We start from the raw sequence: 26,783 nt of genomic DNA on the forward strand, positions 1-26,783 counted from the left end.
AACCTAAAAAAATTCAATGCTTTTTTTTTGTTATTTATTATTTTGTTTATTATTTTGACGTATTGTAGATACTTGTACTGCTGTCGGTCAGGCTACGACTACTTTCTCGCTCGTACGGTGAGGCGCTTGTGGGATTTGTAGTTCTTAAGGTCACGCCTACGTCAGCGGAAGTATTTCAACGCTCGCACAATCGGTCACATTGGCAGAGTTTTGTCATGTTATGAACGACTCTAGCGCTATGGAAGCAACAAAAGCAGGTATTCAACAATTTTTTGGGCATTGTATGCTAAACATTATACGCGCACACGTGAGCCTGTATGCAGCTACTCTCTTCCAGCAAATGGTAGTCGGTGTAGAAGGCTACGTTGCTATCTCAAAGCAACATAACTGATAAACGATCACCCATATTTCACAGTTTAATGTTGCGGTGTATAAAATGAAGTTAGGTTAGGAGTACAATAAGTGTCTAATGTGAAAACAGTGATACGAACCACGAACTGGAGAAAATGTACTGAGCAGCAGCAGTCAGCAACCTTTGTATTTGGCATTTTATGTTGTTTTATTATGTCCTGTAGGATCAGCGGAGATCCATTTAAGACATGTGGAAATGGACGTGCTCATCCCCAAAATGATGAGGGAGAAAGCCAGGGAGCGCTGCGCCGCCAGAGTTGAAGGTGTGTATCAGTGATAGCTGTCAACAAACCATTTGACAGCTAAATAATATATACACATTTTTTAAAACTTTCCTTCTGGTTGTGGACATTTGTAGTACAATGATATAGCGCATATTTTTAAGGGATCGTTTTTCATGGCTTTTTACAGTATAAAGTCTGAATATAATTTAATTCAATATAGCGCCGAATTACAGCAGAAGTCGTCTCAAGCCACTTTACATAATGGAGGTCTACAACCACACGCCTCACACGTTACTGAATTTAGAGTTGCACACTTTCACAGTAGTACGTTTTGCAGCAACATGCCGGGCAGCATTGAGTTGATGGAGATGCCGTATTGTAAAGCCAAAGAAGAAGAGGCAGGGAAAGTCCCCTATGAAGTTGCGCTAATAGTCATTGTTCCCACAGAACACAGAGAATATATGCTTAGCTCCAGAGATGCAGTGGGGAAATGGGAGAATGTTCTAGAAAGTCAAACATCACTGCAGCCCTCCACCAGTCAGCGCTTTATGGCAGAGTGGCCCGATAGAAGCCTCGTGAAAAGACACGTGAAAGCCTGCATGGAGTTTGCTTAAAAAACACCTGAAGGACTCCGAGATGGTGAGAAATAAGATTCTCGTTGAACTTTTTGGCTTAATTCTAAGCGGTATGTGTGGAGAAAACCAGGCACTGCTCATCACTCGTCCAATACAGTCCGAATAGTGAAGCGTGATGGTAGCAGCATCATGCTGTGGGGGTGTTTTACAACTGCAGGGACAGGACGACTGCTTGCAATCGAAGCAAAGATGAATGCGGCCAAGTACAGGGATCTCCTGGACGAAAGCCTTCTCCAGAGTGCTCAGAACTTCAGACTGGGCCGAAGGTTCACCTTCCAACAAGACAATGACCCTAAGCACACAACTAAAATAACGAAGGAGTGGCTTCAGAACAGCTGCGTGACTGTTTGTGAATGGCCCATCCAGAACCCTGACCTAAACCCAATTGAGCATCTCTGGAGAGACCTGAAAAAGGCTGTCCACCAACGTTCATCATCCAACCTGACAGAACTGGAGAGGATCTGCAAGGAGGAATGGCAGAGAATCCGCAAATCCAGGTGTGAAAAACTCATGGCTGTATTAGCTCAAAACGGTGCTTCATTAAATTTTTCTTTAATATATCTGCAAACATTTCAACAATTCCGTTTTTTTTCTCTGTCAATATGGGGTGCTGTGTGTACATTGAGGAAAAAATAAAATGATTTTAGCAAATGGCTGCACAATAAAGTGAAAAATTAGGAATACTTTCCGTATGCACTGTAAAGTCCTTTAAATTCTTCTTGACGGTTATCAAATAAGTGAATCATCAACCGTTCTACTTTAATTGATAAGAACATTAATCAAAATTTAATATAGTTTACCATTTGAAACACCTTTCATGAACACATGATGAAAAGTGTCACTCGTCACTCTCCACTTAAGCTCTATACTCGGCTGACACTGACAGCAGTGCTATTGCTATTGAAAAGAGCATCATTCTACACTGACCCTAATGAGGATAAGTGGTACAGAAAATGGTTGGATGGATGTAAATGCCATGAAATAAAAGCTGGAATTTTGAACTTTTGTCTCATATTCATCTTTTGATATGAAACCCAAATTTCTTCAGTATACAACAAAAACAAAGGAACTGACCTTGCAGTTCCAATACTTTTGGAGGGGACTGTAAATGCAGGTTCATTGCATTTCATTTGTATTTGTTTTTTTTCTCTCTGAATTAAGGATAGAGGCTTGCATATCAGTCACATGCAGATAGAAGCAGCTGAGCTCATTTAGTGTACATTCCCTTGTCTGTCAACAGCGAGGTTATGTGCATTTCTTTAACGTGCATTTCACAAAAGTGGCAAACAAATGTTCCTGTTTTCACGGTCTAGGATGATTGTTTAGGCGGCTTTTTAGATGGTGCTACTTGTTTGTCGTTAGAAGGTTTAACAATTTAAATACTTTTATTCCTGCTCACATACTACCACATTGAAATGTTTGTGTTGAGTTTTAAATTGCCATTACAAATAATTGGTCACTTTGCATTAATTTGGCCATTATCTGTTTGTTGGTACACGATAGGAGGCAAACATTCTTGTAATTTCATTTTCCTGTCACAAATGTATTTATCTCTGTTAGATTCAAACGGATCATCATACAATGCTGTAAATCTACTCGAAATATAAGCCTATTGCTTCTGCTTTTTAACTGCCCAGCGTCACTCATGGAACCTTAAACAAGTGACAGCGAGATAAGGTGTTTCTTTATAAGCACACTGCTTTTTACATTTGGTGTAAAGCCGCTGAGCAGAGGCAATCCTCTATTAGTACCATGGGATGCGGGAGAGGCACTGGTTGATTAGATTAGTCGCACTCTTCTGCTCTTCTAAATTGGTTTTGCACTGTTTCCAAATACGCATCATGATGAAAGTGCCTGTGTGATAACCATACTGATTTCACTGATGAAGGGAATTATAATGTTGCTTGTTTAGAGAGGAGATACAAGGGTAGTTTTCATTTTTTTGAGCCTGGTGAAAGTTTGCCAACAAGCTTTATTTTTGGTCTCTGTATTGCAGACACAGAAGCATTCTTGGGGTGTACTGCATACTAGATAAAATAATAATTATACTTTTATAAATTGATAGCTCTTATGCTTTGAATTGCAGCTTCAGAGCACATGTACAACATTGTCATTTTTGTTCAATTAAAATCAAATTTTATGCATGACACAATGTATGTTTTCTTCCAAATCTACACAAAATCCAATTCAAAACCTATGAGGTTGTCAAAGAGTGTTTGCATGGAAAATGCCCACACAAGACAAGAATACCATAGTAAAGTCCAATTGTGCTTCAACAAAATGTTTACTCCATTTTTACTTTTTTTTCTTAAAAACTAGTAAAACAATTTTTTTTCCTTCACCATTTTGTTGCATTAAAAAAATCATCCGCAGTATTCCCAAAAAGCCATATAGAGTTTGAATTTGTATTTGTTGAGTGGGTATCTTTCATTTGGCAATGATGCATGAGTTGCAATGAAAGACAACAGCTATACAATGAAATTTTTTTTAGGTATTAAAAATATCACCAAAAATATTTAAGAATCCCTAAGATTTTTCCAATTCTAAAGGATCCTGGTCACTTCCACCATTGTATGCCTGTGTAGAGAGAAGGTATGAACAATTCTAATATAACAAATTCATATTTCACAACTTCATTGTTTCAAAAATGTAACAAAAATCTGTTAATGCATTTGGTTTATGGGTTCATCAATATTGGCTTAAGTGTGCACATTTGGTGGGCTGATTGCCACAAAGACAACAGGGAAAAGTATTGTAACCTCCTCGAACGAGCCTTGTTAGTATGAGCCCCTAATAAGCTTTCACTCTACTCATGATTCAGGTCAAGATGGGAGTTGAGTCGTTCCACGCGTATACTTAAAGCTCTGGTTACCTCTAATGTCCCACTGACACCTTTTCTGTCCAGCTTTCAACCACTGCTGTCAAGAGTCAGGCTTCTTCATGGTGTTCAAGTGTCGAGAGGAGAACGCTGCCCTGAAGGACTGTCTGACACAACAGTGAGTACTTAGGAGTTTCTTGTCACACTCTGGAAACCCTTGTGTTGTTGCACATTTTACACACATATGCTTCAGTTTCAGTGTTTAGAAGGATGACATTGTCATGAATATATTATTAGTTAGTGTTACCATTTGTCTGTCACCAGCTACAAGGACCCTGACTTTTTTGAAGCATGTAAGCAGGAATACATCCAGGAAAAAACGGAGTTTGAGAGGACAGGGATCCCTGCAAAGAACAGACAACAAAAGCTCCCAACTAGCATGTAACCACTATATGACACATTTGACACTTTCCCCCTAATGTTTGTTCTTTTTTTCTGATTGTGGATGATGTGGTTCCACAGTGATGTGAATAATATAACAAGTAAACAAAACAAAAAAAACAAAAAAATGTGAAGAGTTACAACCTATTTAAATGTAACGACCTTCAGTTTTCAAGCAGGCATTTTTTCTCTGTTTAAAATGACATCAGTGATGATAAAAACAGTCGGGAAACTTTTATGCTCCTGCTTGGCCCCATTTTATGGAAAGTTATCATCCTGTGACATTGCATTTAACTAACATGGAAAAAATACTTGCTGTATGTAAAAATAACCAGTGAAATATGATTGTCATTCAATAAAATGACTGAATATTCACAGATGTGCCAGTCTTTTTCTTACATGGATTTTAATTTTGACTATTACTCCTTCATTTTACACAGTATTGAATTAAATTATGGTTTTAGTTGTAAACTAGCTTCCATTTTTAGCCATTTTGTTAAAAGAAAAAAAAAGTGCAACTTTAGTCACTTCATTTCTTTAGTTGATTGTATTTACAAACAGTCTTAAGTGCAGTAAGTCTAAAATATATATCTACTGTACATTGCATTTTGGCTTGCAAATAGTTGACAGAAGTAGGAATCTACTGTTGAAATAAAAGGCAGAAAAAGGACAAATTTTTTGAAGACTAGCCTTTTCACCTTTTCCCCAACACCCAGCTCACATTTCTTTAATTTAACTTGCCTTTACACCAGATATTAAAACCAAGCGGACATAAACAGAACTCAGGTGTTAGTGCAAAACTGTAGTAACCCATCATATACATTTCATTTACACAACTACGTACATTATTGTTCCATCTGTGGAGTTAAGAATCCGTCAGGTGATGTTTACCTGACATTTCAAAAAATAGGACAAACATCCCTCATAATGCTAAACATCATAAATATACATCAAGCACAGTACAGGGTGTAATTACACCGTGATTCAAAAGCTCCTGATATAACTACCAACACACAGCGTACGTGTCGGTCAGATAATAAAATAAATGCACAGCTTACATTAATGTATTCAGCATCTTTCAATAGTACTGCCATGTCTTGTGTAAACACAAGACATGTAATGAGGCCATTTCTGTGATGGGGAAATTTGGTGTTTATCAATATTTGAGCTATTTGCCTTTTCCTGTAATCTCCAATATTGCAATATCAGAAGTGACAGATGAAATCCCATAAAACGGTTACAAAAACAACTTGCAAATATGCCCATACACATGCATCTACTGACCAAAATGTTCAGTCCTTCATGTAGTGAGAATTTTAGACAATCTCCATCACTGCACAAACACATCAAAGCCTCATTCCTAAACACCTCCACACGATGAAGGTATTGAATGGAGATTAAACCTGTACATAGTTGCACAGAGGGAGCAACAGGACTCATGTTCTTGTACTCTGCAAGAATCTGTGGCCCCGGGGACAGGCTCTTGGAATAACTACATTGGTAATGATGTGATGCTAGCATACAGGGGCAGGGATGACCACAGAATGCTTTGCTAACATGCACACTCTGATGCAGATATATGAATGCAGAGAAATCAAACTACGTATAAAGGCACGTATATACTGTGGATATAAAACATCTGCACACCCGTTCAAATGCCAGTTTTTTAAAGACTAGACCAAGAGGAATTATTCATTTTTCCGCCATCAATGTGACCTTTAGACTGTACAATTCAATTGAAAAAAAGTCTGGAGAAGGAAGGTAAAAATAAACAACTGAGATAAAGTGGTACCACAAGTGTGCACAGTGTGTAACACTTGCGTCTTGCCACCCCCCCCTACAGCCCAGACATATGACGATGACGGGAGATTGTTGTCGAATGTACTGAACAGCCAGTACTTGCCATAAATTCCTGCAGCTCCTTCAAAGTAGCTGTTGGCCTCTTGGCAGGCCTCCTGACCAGTTTTCGTCTGATCTTTTCAGCAATTTTGGAGGGATTAAATTTGGATAATGTTGCTGTTGCAGAACAGTACATTTTCTCCAGTTGGTAACGACTGTCTTCATTGTGTTCTATGGTATATTTAATACCTTGGATTTTTTTTTTTTGTACCCTTCTTTTGACTGATACCTTTTGAAAAATGAGATCCCTCTGATGCAGTGGAAGTTCTTCGTGGCCCATGACTTGTGCAGTCAGAGGTGACTAGAAAAATGTCAGGAAAAGCCCACTCGAACATCGAAACTTTATTTGGGGTTAATCAGAGGCACTTTAAATGTTGGCAGGTGTGTGCTGACTCCAATTTAAAAAGAGTTTGAATGTGATTGGTTGAGTCTGAACATAGCCACATTCCTAGTTATAAGTAGGCTTTACACGATCAGGACTTTTGGGGCCGATCACTGGGTTTAAAAAAATGATAACCGATCACAAGATGGCGCAATGTGTCTATTTAAATGACTTGTTCATTTACTGTATATAATTGTGTACTTAATTGCAAAAAAAATTAGATTTACAATAAATAATGTATCTTTGTCCAGTTCAGGGTGTACCTAGCTGGGATAGGCCCCAGCACGCCCGCAACCCTAGTGAGGATAAGTGGTACAGAAAATGGATGGATGTTCATCTATTTATGCCAGTGAGGCATAGTGACAGGCGGAACAAATGAATGGACTTCTATTAGACGGCAGGAAGTACATACAGTAATTAATGTATCCACTTTTTGTGACATTTTTGTTTGTTGGTGTGTCGTGAGATTTTTCAAGTGTAAAATATGTGCCTTGGATCCATAAAGGTTGGAAATCACTGCTCTAGTCAGGTAATGTATTCTAATCAGTCAGGTCAAACCAACATTACAACATGACGGAAATAATGAGTGCTAACTTACTGTAATTAAATTATTGTAATTAAATTGCTTCACACACACAAAAACTTTAGAGCATGATTCGACAGAACGCTGGCATGTTTACTTACAACTGTTAGTGCTAGCACTAGCTTGCTAGGCTACATAACATTTTGTTGCCTGCTTGCGAGCCGTATCGTATTAAAAGTATGTGAACATACCTCAAGCAAGCCTTAAATGAACGTAATCTCCCAAGCGCCAGTGACAACCAGCACCTTTTCCCCCATTTTGTTCTTATAATGCATGCGTTGCGATATCGTCGCCATGGTAACGAGTGTATCCGGTCGAGTTTGAGTTGACAAGATAAAGGCCAGTGATAGTAAAAGACGGGATGCGCTGGTATCGAAAATACAAGACTGTATTGCAGTAGTCTGACATAGTGCAATCGTGAAAGACCAAGTTTGTCTTGTAGTCTGATCCAGGCATTACGTTTTGTCTGTCTCAAACGTGTTGTCTGTCCCACACCGCTGACGTTTTGTTTTTTTGGGCTGTTCAGAACCTAGCGTTAACGGTTGCCGTTTCAGATGGGTGTTAATAGCACTTGTGCTTTTGTTATATTTGAGCATACAGACTTGCATATTTTGCAAGTGACAGTGCAACTAGCCTCATTTTAGTAAAATATTTCCACACGCTTGAAGCACCACTGCACTGACCGACCACCTGTTGATTTCAGCAAGGTGCCAATACACGTGATTGGCAATTAACCGACTCAAACCGCCGTCAATGTTGAGTGGTGAAGTCGTCGGGTCGACTAATCAGAGCAACCCCTAGGGCACACTTGTGCAACCACATTATCTCAGTTTATTTTTACTTCCCCTCTTTGAAAGGTTTCATACTGTTTCCAATTACAATTCCAATACAGGTTATAGGTCACATTAATGATGGTAAAAGTTTTGAAATGATTTCATCTTCCCCTCTTTGAAAGGTTTCATACTGTTTCCAATTACAATTCCAATACAGGTTATAGGTCACATTAATGATGGTAAAAGTTTTGAAATGATTTCATCTTGGTCTCATTTTTTATAACACAAAAACCTGGCATTTAAACAGGAGTGTGTGGACTTTATATATCAACTCTACATTGGACAAACAACTGGGTCCTTTTGGGGTACATCATAAGAATAGTCTCTGCAAGGTGGTATATGGTCATCAGTGATGTATGCAATAGATGTTGAGTCTTTACCTCAAAGCCTCTTCTGGCCTTCATCTGGTTCCCACAATTTGCAGGTCCAATTTCGTTCAGCCCACTGAGGAGTGGCATTATTAATTTAAGGCAGATTAGGTGCGAGCTATGTGGCAGGCTTGCAAAAATCATAGTCTCTGTACTGAAGTTCCTCTCAAAACGGTTTGATCCACTCTGTATTGGGAGGGCTCCTCGGGCTGCAGTTTCCAATCAAGGATGATGAATTTGATGCAGCTGAGTGTCCCTCCCAGAAAAGGGCTTCACTAGGTTTGGGGGGACTGGGGAAGGACCTAGAACTATCATCTATGGAGGCCTGGTTAAGGGGAGGTGGGGGCAAAATGACAGAAGAGGTCTCATTCCCAATCAAGGCCTCTCCAGAGCACTGCTCTGTTGGCCATGGGCCATTATACCAACAGTCCTCTCTCAAAATGTCCGGTAACAGGGTGCTGGTTGGGCCACCAACGGGGGGACAGGGGCGGCCAGAACAAGAGGGTAGAGGGGGGGCACTGGGGGTTCGATGTACTGGTGACTGAAGAACTGCATGGTGGTTTGTCTCAATCTCTTCCAGACACTGAATTGGAACTGTGGTTGGAGAATGAAACAGAGAAAGTGAAAGTTGTCATCTGATGAACGAAGCAGTGAAGTTTGGTTCACTATTGTAGATCAGTCAATTTTTGTTTACCAGTGGCACAAAAATAACCAATCCTTACCATAAGATCACTTTTTGGCACTGCTCCCACAGTGGGTAGTGTATAGTATGGTTGTGGCAAGGTGAATGATGTACAACCACAATTCCAATTAAATTGGGATGTTGTGTTAAACATGAATAAAAACAGAATACAATGATTTGAAAATCATGTTCAACCTATATTTAATTGAATACACTACAAAGACAAGATATTAGATGTTCAAACTGATAAACCTTATTGTTTTTAGCAAATAATCAGGCCAGTCCAGTATCCGCACTATTTTACTACGAAGCCACGCTGTTGTAACGTGCTGTAATGAGGTTTGGCATTGTCTTACTGAAATAAGCAGGGGCGTCCATGAAAAAGCCGTTGCTTGGATGGCAGCATATGTTTCTCCAAAACCTGTATGTACCTTTCAGCATTAATGGTGCCTTCACAGATGTGTAAGTTACTCATGCCATTGGCACTAAGACAGCCCCATACCATCACAGATGCTGGCTTTTGAACTTTGCGCCCATTACAGTCCCGATGGTTCTTTTCCTCTTTGGCCCGGCGGACACAACGTCCACAATGTCCAAAAACAATTTGAAATGTGGACTCGTTGGACCACAGAACACTTTTCCTCAGTCCATCTTAGATGGTCTCTGGCCCAGAGAAGCCGGCGGCGTTTCTGGGTGTTGTTGATAAATCAGCCACAGTGATCTTTGGGTTCTTCTTTACCTCTCTCATCAAGGCTCTTCTCCTCCGAGTGCTCAGTTTGTCTGGACGGCCAGCTCGAGGAAGGGTTCTGGTCGTCCCAAATGTCTTCCATTTCATGATTATGGAGGCCACTGTGCTTTTAGGAACCTTAAGTGCAGCAGAAATTGTTCGTAACCATGACCAGATCTGTGCCTTGCCACAATTCTGGCTCTGAGCTCTTCAGGCAGTTCCTTTGACCTCATGATTTTCAATTGCTCTGACATGTGCTGTAAGGTATAGACAGGTGTGTGGCTTTCCTAATCAAGTCCAATCAGTATAATCAAACACAGCTGGACTCAAATGAAGGTGTAGAACCATCTCAAGGATGATCAGAAGAAATACACAGCACCAGAGTTAAATATGAGTGTCACAGCAGGGGGTGTATTAGCTCAAAATGGTGCTTCTACTAAATACAGAGCAAAGGGTCTGAATACTGTGACATTTGAGTTTTTCTTTTTTAAATGCCAAACATTCAACAATTCAGTTTTTTTCTGTCAATGTCTTGTGCTGTGTGTACATTAATGAGGTAAAAACTGAACTTAAATGATTTTAGTAAATGGCTGCAATATAACAAAGAGTGAAACATTTAAGGGGGTCTGAATACTTTCCGTACCCACTGTATGTTCTACTGTGCCACAGACTACAAACTACAACCACAACAATGAACTTATTGTTAAATTAATGGCAAAATGTAATGGAAGCTTATCCTTGCAACAATAACATATTTGATACAGTTTTTATATTGGACATAATTGTATCGCGCAAATGGTTATGTTGTGGCTGGTCTACCCATTAATGAAAATGTTTCACTCAGTCAGTGGTTCTCAAACATTTTCTGACATGTCCCCCTTTTGGAGGAAGAAAAACACAATTAGAGAGAGCAACCGGAGACATTTTAGTTTACAGTTCTGCAGCCTTTGATGTCAAAATTGGAAATAAAGGCTGTGGTGATATACTGCTAGCATTGCAAGTAAAGATATATACAGTGTAGACTATGTGTGATGCAACTGTGACTGTTTGCAGAACAGAGACTGTGTTTCCAGTTCTAGATATAAAACCTAAATGGAAAATGAAATTGTGGTTTGTATCATGACATTTTACCTACATTGCTAAGACAACACCATCACCACTAGTGAATCACGTTTAATATGACTCTTCTGCCTTTAGTCATTGTCTCTTCATCTACACATCATCCATCCATTCCTGCCTCCATGATGGTCTCCTGAGTCTAGAATTTGAATAAAAGTGATTCCAACAGAAGATGATTACATTACATAGCCCATACCCCCCTCCCTATTTTAAATGGCTTTGTTTGCCACTCCTGCTTTTCCCATTTCCCTCTGTCTCCATCAAAGTTACAGGATTACCCTCTTATTCAGTGAAATAAATAGGCGATGGTTTATATTCTTTCCATATTCCGTTCTAATTTTCACTTCCTGGTCTCCTGTTCTGACACACCTAGGGAGTAGACAAGAAAGGCAATCTCTCCAAGAGTAGAATATATCACAGAGGAAGACTTGAGAGCAAGGAAAGCATAATATCATGTCCTTTATCAAACTGTTGGGAGTACTTCGGTATTATCCATAGTCTTCTCGCACCTTTACACAGACCACAACAAGAAGCAGCGGGAGAAGAAAGTTGGACTTCTTTAGAAGAAACACTCTGAAGAGAAGCAGCTCAAACTCCTTCTTTATACTCAGATGTTAGTCAGTGGTTTTGTTCGAGGTGATCTTACTCACCTCAAACAAAACATGTCGCAGACACCAAATAGCATCCACCAAGTTACAATGACAGCGTAAAATGTCAGATGCATCAATACAACTTCATTTGGCTATTTAGGATTAAGTATGGAAAATAGTCAGTCACACATTGTATAATTCATAGTTAATGTTCCTCACTATACCTTCTTTTGGGAATAGACACGTGTCAGAAAAGGCCCTAAATTCAGTTGTATCAAGTGTTTATTTTGTACCCTTTTATTTGGGAATACAGTATTAATTGTTAGTATTGGATCCAAAATATTGTCCGTATAACTACTATTGTGTTATTATGCATTCATGTGTCCAGCTAAAACACTGCCTGCGTCCTGAGTGTATAATCAGAATTGCTGGTCGTTTTAAACAGGAAGACTTGATGATGACGACTGTATCTGAAGGCTGCACACGTGAGCAATTATGAATACAAAAAAAGAAAGCAGTCATACATACATCTGACCTTTACACACACACACACACACACACGCACAAGCCTCACCTTGTCTTGTCTCACTGATCAGTGGTCTCAGCTTCTGAATCAGGCCTGTTTGGTGTCTCAGCCCTGAACGCAGATGAGTCATCTCAGAACATAAAGCCTCATATACCTGCTGCATGCTCCTCTCCCTGCATGCACAAATAATTCAATTTAAACACTGTGTCCAGTCCACAGAGTAGCCACATTGTTAGAATCGTCTTTCACATAACTGTATATGATTATTTGTTTGTAAGTACCATTTGGAAATGACTCCAAGAAATACAGCTTAATTTGATCAATGTTTTGAAATGTTTATGCTGTTGTGAAAAGTAAACATGTCTTTTGGGTGGGGATCTTCAAAACATCTGGATGTCCTGAGTGCAACAACGGGTGTGTGCTGAGTAGACAGATTAAATGGGGTTTGTAATAAATGGGAAGACCTTCTGGTGTTGAGTAGCATCGAATTAGCAAGTGAGTGTTGCTGATACAGCAGGATACAGGAGAAATTGCATTGCTCATGTGCATTAGCAATTAATTTTTGACAACAAACAGTTGGAAGTAATGAGTTGAATACTAGATAACAGGTACTATAATCTGCATTCTAAGCAGGCATCAAAACATAAATGTTTTTTGAGACCAGCAACACAACCAAACTGTCCTATCTACTCTTGACATAAAGATGCAAATCTAATTAACATGTTCTCTTAACCTAAAACACCAGCCAGAAACTGCACTAATACTGAAGATAAGTGTGAAAAAAAGAAGCCTTTTCTGTAAATAAAAACACTGTATGAAAACTGCTGGGAAAAAAAACTCAAGGAAAAACATGAATAAAAATGTATTCAGGAAATACAGTGATGCCAATTTACAAGCACTTATCAGAGAAAAGTAGGTGGAGGGCAATTCTCATTGCCACATATTTAAAGGGGGAGCTCATGTCAACTTTAGATGAAGTCAAGTGAATACTCTGCCATTTTCTGCATGAATGTACATGTTTTAGGTTTCACACTCCTCTAGTGGCTATAGAGGATAACTGCAACCCATAATAACAAGAAAAAACTATCAAACTTGTTTAGTTTGTGACATGCTAGTTCAGCCAAAATGTGTTCTCGATTTCACTTCTCACACTTACTGAATGTGTTGTAAAGGGAACTACTATGGTTTTAGCTTGAGTAGTCTAAAACATAAGCAAGCAGGTGATAACAAAATTCTGAAATCTATTTTACAACCATCCATCCAATTGGGCACAGGGCACATACAGACAAAAAAAAAGTCTCCAAATAAAGGCAAAGAGGCATGTTTTTTTTGACGTGGTTACACAGAAAAATACATGAGGAGAACATGCAAACCACAGAGAGATGTTCGAATTCAGGCTCAAACCTGGATCTCCTGGCTGTGAGGCAGATGTGCTCACCACTATTACCAAAGTGCTAATTTTGTTTTCATTCAATATAGACCTAGACGATGTTGATAAAATTCTCATACTATCTTAACTGCCTTATAAAACAAAATGCTCTATATTAAATTAATTATATCCTTTGTTTATTTACCAGATAAGTCAATTGAGAACAGTTTCTCATTTACAATGCGGACCTGGATAAAACACTGGATGACAAATGAGAAAACTGTTAAATGCAAAACAATGAGACTGGATTCTTTGAAATAAATATTTACATTTTCTGCTCATTCTAACAACTCCCAAATGTAATTAGTAGTTATACTTAAAATACCATACCTAATATTGAACTTGTCATCGCACATCTGTTCCAAATTCTCTCCATTCAGGCCACGTAGTTCCTCCTATAACAGAGCCAAGTTATAGTGTTGTTTTCATGTATTATTTTCAACAAATCACAAAGATCTACTGTTATTCAGCACAGACTTGTGTGTAACAGAATTATTTTTAATCTCAACTTAATCTTGCTTCTTTAGGCCAGATGATTCCTGTCAGTTTTTCAGTCCTGCACTCCAAGTGGGATTTTCAGGTAAAACTCTCTTTGCACATCAGGACCCGGTTGTTCAAAACTCGGTTATTTTAACCACTGGTTGACCCCTAACCACCGGTTAAATTCTTAACTTGCCGTTAGCTAACCGACCGTTAAATATGCATTGTTCAATACATGATTAGTCAGGTGGTTAACGGCACCGTCAAAGTTAACTGTGTGGTTGACGTCACTGGTCAGCGGCAATATATCCCACAAGTCCTCATTTTGTTGCCTTCCGGTTTAGAGAAAAAAACTGTCGTGAGCATTACCCACAAATGTTGCTGAAGTTTCCTGTAAGATTAAATAACCATAAACTTATTATTGCTTTGTACACTATAACAGTCTACAGGAACAATTATGGCGTGTCTATCGTGATAATAGGTATCATATTGAAATGAAATTCACTGAATTTATCAGTAATATTTAGGTTGCAAACACATACAGCTCTCTGTTTTGTACTCAAGATTGAATACAGAGAAGGGGCATCAACTACAATTACTCGAGATTTTATAGACGATTCATTGATTTTATGCTTCATATCAAGCAATAAATATCATACCCCATGTTTAATTTTGATAACGATGGTTTGGAAAAAAAAAAAAAAAAAAAAAAAAGAACTCATATCATTATTAGACTGAATGCCAGTTTAGGTTTCATTGTACTTTCTATTGTTTTTTTATTTATAATATTTTGAAATATAATCACTAATGACTTTTACATATATTTATATATCATTGCCATGTCTCTTTGAATGAACTTTAAATGGTATTGAATGATCCAGTGAACAGAGAAAATCAGTCAAAACTTTACAGCAGATATTTTGCGGGTGCTTCACATGGATGTAGTGTTCCCTCGTTTATCGCGGGGGTTACGTTCCCAAAAATAACCCGCGATAGGTGAAATCCGTAAAGTAGGAAACTATTTTTTACAATTATTATTCTGTCTTTTAAGGCTGTAAACCTCATCACTCAGCACGCTCAACGTTCAAACCTTTTGAAGAAAAATAAGTACATTATTATTATTATTTATTATTGTTGTTGTACTTATTATTATTCATATTATTGCATAACGAAACAAAGGTCAAAACCTTTTTAAGGTCCAAACATTTGTTTAAGAAATAAAAATGTAAACATTTTCTGACAAATAATGAGGACAATTTTTTAGAAATAACGAATTAAATTTTAATGAACAACGTATGAGGTTGGAAACAAGAAATTATCAATTGTGACTCGCAGGTATTTCACGCTTCCACTGACCGTCCCTCTTCGTCCAAACGCCACTCCGCTGTAGCGTCCTTTTCCACTTTTTCCGAGAAAGAACATCGTTATAGGTAGTTGTTGCTGCTATTTTTTCTTCTGGGCGAGAAGAACTCACATGCCACCTTCGATAATGTTTGAGAACTGTAACGCACGAAACTCAAAAGGTCCCATTCTTGCGCAGCTTCAGCGGTATCCGCAGAGGCGAACTCTCCGTGCATGGAAACACTTTTAAGTCCAAGAGCATTTCTGAAATTTGTCAAACCAGCCCTTGCTGGCATTAAATGAGCTTAGTGGGCCTACTGGGTGAGCAGCAGCACTCGTCGATGGCCTGGGCTCCGCATCCTCCTCCTCCTTGCTGTCAGCAAAGCTTTCATAAAGCTTTTTAGCTTTAATGCGGATAACGTTTGTATCCAGCAAAATGTTCTTTTTTCTGCAGTCATTAATCCACAACGATAAAGCTGATTCCATCCTTACGATGGCCTTGTTGCGGAGAGTTACAACCCTTTTTGTTTGCGTATTAAAACTTATTTCTGCTGTCATCCTTATGTTACTTTCCTCCTGTTTAATGTAAGACACCGAAGATTCCTTGTACGCTGTAAAAAACAGCATTCAGAATTGCACTGGAAAAAATACTAAAAGTTAATTAGAACACAATGCGGGACCGTACGCTGTAAAAAACAGCATGCAAAATTGCACTGGAAAAACATCGATAGACCGACGCCGCAAAAGGTGAACCGCGATATAGCGAGGGACTACTGTAATATGATTTTGTCAATATCGCTTACTGAAAAACTGACTTCATTGTGGGACACAATCAACTATACTTAATAAATCCATGAGCTAATTCTTTTGGCTTGTTATCTAAATTTTTACCTATATTATTATATCTAATTGAATAAAATGTTTGACTGTCATTCAAGTTACCGTGGACAAGGAAAATATAGACGTTATGGGTGCTTCATACAGATGAAGTGTTTATCTATTTCCAATATTTGTTTTTGACTTCATTATGTGAGATCGTACAAATGTCCAAATAGATCACAGTGATGTCTTATTTATTGAATAAGTCTATGAAATATATGTTATTTTCCCAACTTTTAATGTCCTATGTCTTGAGATGATACATACCCACGAACGCCATCTTGAGAGTTAACCACACTGTTAAAATGTTAGCGGAGGTCCTTGAGTGTGTTAACTTTAACGTCAAGTTAACAGCCGGTTAAAGTTAGTTTTGGACAACAAGATAACGGTGGCATTAAAGTTAACGTTCGGTTAAGTCTACTTAACTCGTGGTTCAAAAGTAACCAGGCCCTGTTCTCCTTTCACTATTATTCTCTCCACTCCTCCCAAATCTTTCACCCCACACTCTCTTACCCCACTCATTTCCAGTAGTTGTCTGTTGTTTTCCACTGTCAAACTTTCCAGCTCTTCCCGAAGTTTATAGATCTTTCGCTCAGCACTAACACAGTCCATCTGCCAGTAGTCCTGAGGACTGTTCAAGCTCTTCATCACTGCACAAAAACATTTTGAGCGCATTTTAATACATAACATCCGAAAAATAAGTAGCAGTACATTGGAAGCTCTCAAGTCAAATAGAATCAATTCTGGGGCACTGGTGAACCTCCAATTTCAGAATAAATTTTCCTCATAAACTGATGGGAATAGAGTGACTCTGTTCCAGAGGACCAGTATACAACCTTTGATCAAAGATGGATGATGAATGAAACTTTACCAGAGAGCGTTATAAAACATTTTAGGATTTGTAACTTTCATTTGGGGTGAGTAAAAATATAAATTCATCAATGCATTGCAATTCAATATGGATACAGAAAATCCTCGGAATCGCTTCACCTTCTAGCCAGTGACAGACACATTTTGTGTGATTCACGTTATATGGACGGAAGTGGCACTCAACATCAACAAAATGGCGGAAGCAAGCAGCAGCTTGAAGTGATCAACTTCTATTTTTAAATCTGCCATTTGGGCAAATTTTTCCCCCAGATCTTTTATTGGTTAAAAAAAGGTGACGAGATGAAATATTTTTACATGGAATCAAAATAAATATTTCAAAATTGTCCCAATTCTATCTTAATTATTCGTGTAGTTATCCTTCTTAACTCAATCTATATCGGAGCATTTCAATCAATATCGAATCAAATCGAAACGGAACTTAAAGAATCGAAATTGACCGCAATTGTGAGGTTCTGATCAATGCCCAGCCCTATTATATAAATGAATAAGAAGATAACATTAACAGTATGGTTATAAATCTCTTGCCGCCTCATGATTCAATTATGACTAAGAGGTCTACAATTTGATTCGATAGCAGATTACCGAAATCTTGAATTGATGGAGCTTCTTTTCTATATATGTGTTTGTTCTTACGGAGTGACTAAAGTACTTCCTATACAATAAACGCTATTTTAAAAAGTATTTGTAATGACCCATATTTCCCATTAAAATACATTACAGATACAATAATTTCTATGATCTTTCATTAAAACAAAATGGAGGATGTGTATAAATTAGAAGGTAACAGTTGCCATAAGACACAAACCCTAAGCATTGCAACAAGCAAGCCACGTTTCAATTGGTTATATTCAAATTAATTCATTCACACATCACTCACGTCAACAACAAATGAAAACTCATTCTTCATCCATGATATGATGTCACTGACAAAGTTGAGATAAATATTGTCATTATTTAATAGTTTAGCTGGTTTTGCATTACATGATGCAGTGGACTGACTTTAAATTCAATACACTGTGCTCGTGGTACGAGCTTTAAGGAGGAGCTTTGTACACCTTTGGCTGTGCGTTCCAAGACATGAACGAGTGATTTATGTGATATGTCAATCACATCTGAGTTTTTAATTACAGGTAGGATAGATGTATACACTGTTTTGGAATGGTGTAATTTTTAAACTAAAAGTAAGATACTCAGTTCGATGATCATCACACATTTCTTCTTTTTGAATCATGAATACTGTTCACTTGTGGCATTTGGATACAATATTAGGAAAAACAAAGCAGCCAAAAAGCTAACTTGGTTGGACCAAAACACGGTAAACAAATGACTTACTGAATCCTCCCCAGTTTTACCTGTACAAATTACAGCATTTAAGGCTTTGCCTGACAAACCTTGACTGGTCTCCATCTCTGTCCTAAGCTGAAGCAGTTCCAGCTCTTTGCTTTGAAGCTGCTCTGTCAGCAGCCTCTCACTCTCACTCTTCTCTTTTTTCTGAAGAGACAATGAAACACAGGCAGTAGAGAATTTAAGAGACAGGGTCCACTTATATAGCAATGCGGCAAACACCACCTGGGTCAAGTATAAATAAAGTTGGCCCCCTGTGTAATGGCTTTGCAAAGGGTTGTGTTTTGGAGATGTTGAGTTCAGGACAGAAAGAAGAAACGAAAACTACAGAAAGAAAATCAAAGTATATCGTGGCTCGGGTGAGAGTGGGGGAAAGTCAGGGGGCGTCGTGCAATACATAAAAAAAATATCATGTATAGATAGGTTCTAAAGAGCCAGCTCGCATCACTGAGAATTTTTCTTTTGCGCTAATAAGAAAACAATGTTTCATACTACAAACTCATTTATCAAAGAGAGGGAATTATTAACAATTATGTTTCTCTATGAGCCCCTGAATAAAAAAAAAACTAAATAAATAATAAGCAATGCCCTTGGCCCTAAAAAAATATTTGAGAAAATACAGAAGATTAAAAAACAATACAGAGTAATACACCACCTGGAATATTGTTTGCAACAAATTAAAACTGGGTTTAAGAAATATTTCTTTAAACAGTAAAACACACCAGTTTGTTAAGCTCCAGCTGCAGGTCCTCCTTTTCAATATAGATACCTCGATATGCGCTGAAGGCCTTGTTCACATATTGGGGACCCTCTGAAGCCTCAGGTCGGAAGAGCTACAACAGTGACACAAGGGTGCACAAAAATAGGCTGATGAGTGCAGATATTACTCACGTTCCACAACAACCTATTGACATTGATACTGCTTAAAATCAAAGTAAATATGACATTGAACAGAAGTGATGCCATGTACAGTATGTCATTAAGTCATTTTAACTAAAATTGCAAAATTAACGGAATATTCAAATTTGGAAAATGTTCATTGGAATTATCAGTAATTAGGTTAGGGTTAAGAGTAAACGAGGATTTATGGGAATAAACCAGGAATTTACAAAATTGAAGGAATTATTCATCAACTTTTTTTTGCCAGTGCATCAAAGTCTGGTGTTAGTTTTGTTGTGGCAATTCTCAGAACACATCTGAGGTGTTCATCACTTAGCTGGGCTCTGTAGGATGTTTTGTTGGTGTTCATCACATAAAAAGTCTGTTCACACACATATGAGAGCCAAACACCAACAGCATCCTCTGTGCCATCTTCCGGATTTTTGGAAAGTTGCCTGTGCTTAATGAAGCATAAAACTCATCCAGTTTGAGAGTTGAACTTCTCTTTGAAGACAGTATCTCATTGGAGAGCAATCAGTTCCATCTGCAGCTCCCGTGGCTCTGTTTAAGGGTCTTGTGTGACTGAATCTTGGATGGCAGTGTTTTGCTGAGCCTGCAAGCTTGATTTTAACCGCTGAGCCGTAGCCATCAGTTCTGCATTGATTGGCTGTTAGCATAATCAGCATGCATGGTAGAACAGTGACGGCTGCTGTTAGATTCCTCTGAAACCGCAATGGTTTCTTAAAAAATTTGAAATACAGCCTTTGACCGGACTTCAGTGAAAAAGTATTTAGTAGTCCATTCTATATTAAACACTCAGCACTCACTGTCGACTTTTCTTTTCTTTGGCCCACTCATGGTTGAAGAAGGGTTCAGAGCAGTAGCAGAGTAAAAATAGAACAGCCAGTCAAGTCAATGTATTGCTGTACCTACTGCTTACAGCACAACCTGGTGGAACCACTCGGCATTACAGGACAAGGTCAAATGAATGTAGTCATGATTTTGATATGTTTTGGATGATTCTGTACCAATCTTTGGCAGGCCAGATTGAAATGATCAATGTCCACCCCTGGTTAGCAGCTAACCAGTCAGCCACCGTCTTGAGGGAAACGTTTTTATTTGCATGATGCAAGGGACTGTTTTGGCAGGAGATGGGCTCTTTTCATTTAACATTTTGAATGGGATTTTGTTGGTGTTGGATAGTGGGTGGGGGTGTTGCATTTTTGTAAATGTTTTAATGGGTTGGGTCGGGGAGGATGAGTAATATTTAACTCAATATTGATGATTTTATTCTTCAATGAAAACAAATTGAAATATTTAAAACATAATAAAGTTGGACTTGGATGGCTACGTGGATGCCTTCTTATGACAAAACAAAATGTGTACATTTAAGATGATTATTTTCAAAATTCTACAGTTTAACTTCTCATGGAAACTTTCTGGAAATTAACTAGAAATGTTCCACTCCTTTGTACCCTTAACTTTAAAATAGCATTTCGGTATATTTCTGCTAATCATACCTTATCCTCCAGCTGCTTGACTCGTTTCCTTAGGAAAGTATTATCTCGCTCAGTCTCTCTTAGTCGCTTTTTGATGTCCTCATAGGCTGTGACGAGGGCAAAATGAGAAGCTACAGATTCATCGCCAGCACACACTGATACAGGGCTCTCTCCAGCAGCAGTGTAGGCTGTCTCGTGTTTAAGGATGCAGATGTCATCATCCACAGCCAGGTGTTCCATGGCTGCACAGGCCTACTACGAAGCAGATAGAAGACGCGTGGGATTATGATGCACAAATTCCTTTTAAAAATCTCATCTTGACTTTCAGGGATAGAAATCTACTGATATTTCACTGTGCCTGTTCTTCATACACAATAAACACTATAACAGAAAACATATCACTTCCCATATGCATTTAATATTTTTTTCAACACCAAATGCAAACACTCACAAAGAAGTCAGACTGTTTTATTATGATCACGCAACAACTGAACTACAAAGTTAAACCTTTTAGTAGCCTTCTGACACCCACTGTTTACAGTTAACCCTTGGCGGCAAATAAAGAGGAGATTGTTTACTTAAGAGGCACCATTTGAATCAGTCATTTGGAATTGGTTTGGGTTTACAGCATCATACAATGAGAAACAAACAGTCCACTGCAGAGTTAAGGCTGTTGAAAACCAACGCGAGTGGCATGGAAACAGACATCCATCCATCCATTTTCTGAGCCGCTTCTCCTCACTAGGGTCGCGGGGCTGCTGGAGCCTATCCCAGCTGTCATCGGGCAGGAGGCGGGGTACACCCTGAACTGGTTGCCAGCCAATCGCAGGGCACATAGGAACAAACAACCATTCGCACTCACAGTCATGCCTACGGGCAAGTTAGAGTCTCCAATTCATGCATGTTTTTGGGATGTGGGAGGAAACCGGAGTGCCCAGAGAAAACCCACGCAGGCACGGGGAGAACATGCAAACTCCACACAGGCGGGGCCGGGGATTGAACCCGGGTCCTCAGAACTGTGAGGCTGACGCTCTAACCAGTCGGCCACCGTGCCTGGAAACAGACAATTTATTGGAATTATTTCACATTGTTTTACGTATGTCAAGCAAGAAGCCCAGTGAAAGACAATCATAGAGTTGAACATTGTTGAAGACTTGGTGCTTGTACATTGCAAAAGGAGTCATTTATCCACACACTTAGCCACTTCAACAGTGGCAGCAGCTGTTGTGATAAACTACATACAATTAGTACTATACTTATCCAAAAAGATTACACATTTCATAGGGTTTATTCCTATCAAGTCACAGTGTATCGCTTTCTTCCGGTGTTGTGACTTGACTATAAGAGGGTCTGAAAGTTCACCAAACATTGTACCAAAATGAAATAAACTTCCTACAGGCCACAGCTAAATAATATAGGCGAGAATTGCCCGTCCCCATTACAGAGGGTTTTAGTGTCGGGTTGACATTGTAACATGTAACAAGGCATGCCTGTCATGTTACAGAAAGGCCTTTTTTTTTTTCTTGCCCAAAAATGTTGATTAAAACTAGCCAACCTACCAACAGGCCTGGACCTGGAGTGCGATATACTCGATGCAAGATTTTTATTATTTCTATTAATATTTGTTTTACATGTTTAGAGACAAGGGATAATTTTGTTTGGAGGCAGCACCTTTTATGTTATGTTCAGTGGCAGTTTTTTTGTAACATATTACAACTCCAATTCCAATGTAGTTGGGACGTTGTGTTAAACATAAATAAAAACAGAATACGATTTGCAACTCGTCCTCAAGCTATATTTAATTGAATACACTACAAAGACAATATATTTAATGTTCAAACTGATAAACTTTATTTTTAACAAATAATCATCTACTTAGAATTTTATGGCTGCAACAGATTCCAAAAAAGCTGGGACAGGTGGCAAAAAAGACTGAGAAAGTCTTCAAATACCTATTTGGAACATCCCACAGGTGAACAGGCTAATTGGGAACAGGTGGGTGCCATTATTGGGTATAAAGGGAGCTTCCCTGAATTGCTCAGTCATTCACAAGCAAAGATGGGACGAGGTTCACCTCTTTTGAACAAGTGTGTGAGAAATCTGAGCACAAACTCATATGGTGGGCTTAAGGAAAATGTTCATCAACGTACAATTGCAAGGAATTTAGGGATTTCATCATCTGAGGTCCATATCATCATCAAAAGGTTCAGAGAATCTGGAGAAATCACTGCATGTAAGCGGCAAGGCCGAAAACCAACATTGAATGCCCGTGACCTTCAATCCCTCAAGCGGCACTGCATCAAAAACCGACATCGATGTGTAAAGGATATCACCAGATGGGCTCAGGAACATTTCAGAAAAGCAATGTCAGTAAATACAGTTCGGCGCTACATCCGCAAGTGCAACTTTGAAACTCTACTATGCAACGCAAAAGCCATTTATCAACAACACCCAGAAACGCCGCCGGCTTCTCTGGGCCCGAGCTCATCTAAGATGGACTGATGCAAAGTGGAAAAGTGTTCTGTGGTCCAATGAGTCAGCATTTCAAATTGTTTTTGGAAATTGTGGACGTCGTGTCCTCCGGGCCAAAGAGGAAAAGAACCATCCGGACTGTTATGGACGCAAAGTTCAAAAGCCAGCATCTGTGATTGTATGGGGCTGTGTTAGTGCCAATGGCATGGGTACCTTATATATCTGTGAAGGCACCATTAATGCTGAAAGGTACATACATGTTTTGGAGAAACATATACTGCCATCCAAGCAACGTCTTTTTCATGAACGCCCCTGGTGATTTCAGCAAGACAATGCCAAACCACATTCTGAACGTGTTACAACAGCGTGGCTTCGTAGTAAAAGAGTGCAGGTACGAGACTGGCCTGACCTGTCTCCCATTGAAAACGTGTGCGGCATTGTGAAGCGTAAAATACGACAACGGAGACCCTGGACTGTTGAACAGCTGAAGCTGTACATTAAGCAAGACTGGGAAAGAATTCCAACTACAAATGGATGTGCAGTCTCTTACTGCTGATTGTAATAAGGCGATTGAAATGCATCAGCGAATGGATCATCCTTTACTACATATGACCGCATTACTATATAATAATTAGTAACAAGTTAATTGCACAAGCGCACGTTAGGTTTCCATATGTCAATATAAATGGTCAAAGCTACTGAACTGGAATAGTTGACAAATCACTTCTAAAAACGTAACCCAACAAAGCACACACAGTAGCATCACACACAAGAAGTAAACATTATAAAAACCAAGTCATAAAATTTCTTTGGAATCCGAGGTAAAAGCTACTTCAAATAAACGCTTAATATTATCATTCTAATGATGGGGGGACTAAAACAGGCGAGATGACCCCCAAACGAGTCATAACAACAATGGAGGCCAAAGTTGATTGAAACCAGGGGCGATGAAAAGCTTGCATCTTCGGTACGTTAACAATCAACGAATTCATAATATCAATTACTCACGCACAAACCTTGCTTACGTGAGATGTTGGGGTAAACGTATTGACTTGCATTAACGAGGCATGTGGTCGACTGAAAATTTGAAGTATTATGTGAAGACAGGGAATCGATAAATATGTAGGGAAGAATGGGGCGTTCGGATGAGATCATAACAGCCTAGCTAGCGCTATGCTAACTTCGGCTGGCTATCTGTAGCATTGAGCAAAGGCAACCATTTGGCAACCACGCGACTTACTAACCGTGTCAAAACGCTGTCCTCGTCTAGAGGTCTGGTATCCACGATGGGAATGTCATTTATTAGTGCTAAAATCCACGTATTTGTGATGAAAACAATGAGATAAGGCTGGACACTCGCACCTTGACAAGGCTGACAGACGAGGAAACAAAAACTTCCGGGAGTGACGTCACTGAAGCAAATCTTTCAAAACAAAAGCATGTAGTTTTTATAAAAACAACCTTTCCGCACTTCTTGGTTGAATGGATGTCGCTTAAAATCTCTCCATCCGTTTTCCATAGCGCTTGTCTTCCTTCAGCAGCCGACTGGAACCTATCTCAGCAGACTTTTGACACGAGGCAGGGGAGTACCTGAATCGCCAGTCAAGTTTTACGCTTCACAAGTCTTCTTCAATGAACTGAACATGCACGTTTTTGCAATGTGGAAGAAACCCGATTGTGCCGCCGCGCACGAGGAGAACATGCAAACGCCGCACAGAAAGGCCTGAGCTGAGATTCGAACCCAGAGCTACTCAACTCTAAGGCAAACGTGATAACCACGAGTGCACCTTGCTGCCCTTCATAAATCCCAAACATGATTATAATAATTTTGCAAAGTTGTTGATCTCCCGAAAATGTGTTACAATTAATCAATTAAAACATATTTTAATTAATTAATAGGTATTTTAATAGGTATTTTATTGATTTTTAACATGCAGAGATGGCAAAAGTACTCATAATCTTTACTTAAGTAGATAGTGCATTTGGTGTAAACAAATACTCGTAGAAGTACTCATTCAACTAATTACTTTACTGACTGTACGACTTTTTCACGTCGTACTGTCATCGGTGGAGGAGGCCTATTTTGACAAAGTGGAAAGTGAAGTTGGGTATCTGTTTTCAAACCTATGGAGTCAACTAAAAAAAAAGTGTCAAAAAATAATGACTGTACTGACACAAAGTCCGCCTGGATATCAACCAGCTCACCCGCAATCCTGGTGTTCTTCAGCGGTCCAGAAAATGGATAGCAATCTTTAATATGTATGTATTGTACATGTTTGTTAAAATAAAGTCTTTTTTGGGGGGAAAAAAAAGAAGACAAGCATGCCGGACACCGCGTTTCAATTCACGTCTCATCAGCACACATCTCAGTCACTTGGGGCGTTAAGTGGCATAATGCAATAAGCAGCAAGTCTTTGATTGTAAGTGTCCCGTCTGGATTTAAGCTCATCATCTTCCAGGTCACAAAATAAGTTACCGGGTAACCGTGTGATCTAATTAACTTCGCGCGAGCTCAACTGCTAGCTAAATAGTTAGCTAGCTAAGTAGCAAGTAAGTCAACTTAACCAGAATAAAAAAAACATTCCTAAAGTTAACTTGTTTATTAATAACATAAATCAATGTTTCCAGTAATTAATAGTCATTACTTGTGAATATCGAGGTCCATCACCCATTTCTGCTGTTACAGTATATGATCGGAAGTGTCTTAGCTCCCCTGTTTGGTCTTGATATGATGACAAATGAAAAATATGTTATGCTCACATGACATTCTGACTGGATGCTCCAAACTCTTTGGGTACTGCAGCATTTGGTATTTTAAAAATAGTATTTAGGGGGAAATTGTGTAAAATGTATGCACAGGCTTCTGTAAAGCCTTCACCAGCCAAATGTGATCTTAATTGGCAGAACTTTAAGATGTGTGTGGAAAATCTCAATCTCAGCGTGTCCAATTAATAAGAATCTGAAAAGGTCAAACTGACTAGTGACATTTAAGGAAAGCTACTATTATTGCAAGGGCTGTAACGATATTGTATCAAAACAAAAAATCGTAGAGGACAGTTATCCATGTTGTATAATTTGCTCTTGATGGGTTTAAAACAAAACTCATTCTTATTTGTCTACCTGGAAAAAAGGATTTACAAATTGATATAACTGTTCGAAAATCGGAGGAGATATGTCTTTGTGCTCAAACTGTATCAATAAATCCGAGGTGCAGATTGTTACCAAAAAAAAAAATATATATATATACACACACACACACACACACACACAGTGGCTGAAATAAGTATTTAATACGTCACCATTTTTCTCACTAAATATACTTCCAGAAGTG

General features: G+C 38.8%; 2 protein-coding genes across 3 annotated transcripts; one reads left to right on the plus strand and one right to left on the minus strand.

The window, feature by feature from the left end:
* Positions 1-170: 170 nt before the first annotated feature.
* cmc1 (C-x(9)-C motif containing 1) lies at positions 171-4,889 on the plus strand. The gene is made up of 4 exons (XM_061673952.1): positions 171-257; positions 576-674; positions 4,176-4,266; positions 4,413-4,889. The coding sequence occupies exons 1-4, from the start codon at positions 221-223 to the stop codon at positions 4,531-4,533; spliced, it is 348 nt and encodes a 115-aa protein (XP_061529936.1). The 5' UTR covers positions 171-220; the 3' UTR covers positions 4,534-4,889.
* Positions 4,760-24,836, minus strand: azi2 (5-azacytidine induced 2). 2 transcript variants are annotated; one of them, XM_061673951.1, is made up of 9 exons: positions 24,697-24,836; positions 21,843-22,033; positions 21,002-21,235; positions 19,325-19,435; positions 18,650-18,749; positions 16,881-17,017; positions 13,998-14,062; positions 12,287-12,411; positions 4,760-9,188 (listed from the first exon to the last, which is right to left on the minus strand). In XM_061673951.1, exons 3-9 carry the CDS (start codon positions 21,218-21,220, stop codon positions 8,761-8,763), a joined length of 1,185 nt encoding a protein of 394 aa, XP_061529935.1. In that variant the 5' UTR covers positions 21,221-21,235; positions 21,843-22,033; positions 24,697-24,836; the 3' UTR covers positions 4,760-8,760. The 2 variants fall into 2 exon arrangements, with proteins under 2 accessions (XP_061529935.1, XP_061529933.1); XM_061673949.1 differs by lacking the exon at positions 21,843-22,033.
* Positions 24,837-26,783: the final 1,947 nt, after the last annotated feature.

The sequence above is a fragment of the Phycodurus eques genome, chromosome 4 (assembly GCF_024500275.1).
Source record: "Phycodurus eques isolate BA_2022a chromosome 4, UOR_Pequ_1.1, whole genome shotgun sequence".
In the NCBI taxonomy this organism is placed as follows: domain Eukaryota; kingdom Metazoa; phylum Chordata; class Actinopteri; order Syngnathiformes; family Syngnathidae; genus Phycodurus; species Phycodurus eques.

What these genes read in the sequence shown, in the direction of transcription:
- azi2 (XM_061673949.1), bottom strand. Translation starts at nt 21,220, where the DNA reads ATGGAACACCTGGCTGTGGATGATGACATCTGCATCCTTAAACACGAG. An exon ending in AGAGATGGAGACCAGTCAAG is followed by an intron (nt 17,018 to 18,649) that starts GTTTGTCAGGCA and finishes GTTTTTGTGCAG; the next exon opens with TGATGAAGAGCTTGAACAGT. An exon ending in GATCAGTGAGACAAGACAAG is followed by an intron (nt 9,189 to 12,286) that starts GTGAGGCTTGTG and finishes CTCCAACCACAG; the next exon opens with TTCCAATTCAGTGTCTGGAA.
- cmc1 (XM_061673952.1), top strand. Translation starts at nt 221, where the DNA reads ATGAACGACTCTAGCGCTATGGAAGCAACAAAAGCAG. An exon ending in CTGCGCCGCCAGAGTTGAAG is followed by an intron (nt 675 to 4,175) that starts GTGTGTATCAGT and finishes TTTTCTGTCCAG; the next exon opens with CTTTCAACCACTGCTGTCAA. An exon ending in AAGGACTGTCTGACACAACA is followed by an intron (nt 4,267 to 4,412) that starts GTGAGTACTTAG and finishes GTCTGTCACCAG; the next exon opens with CTACAAGGACCCTGACTTTT.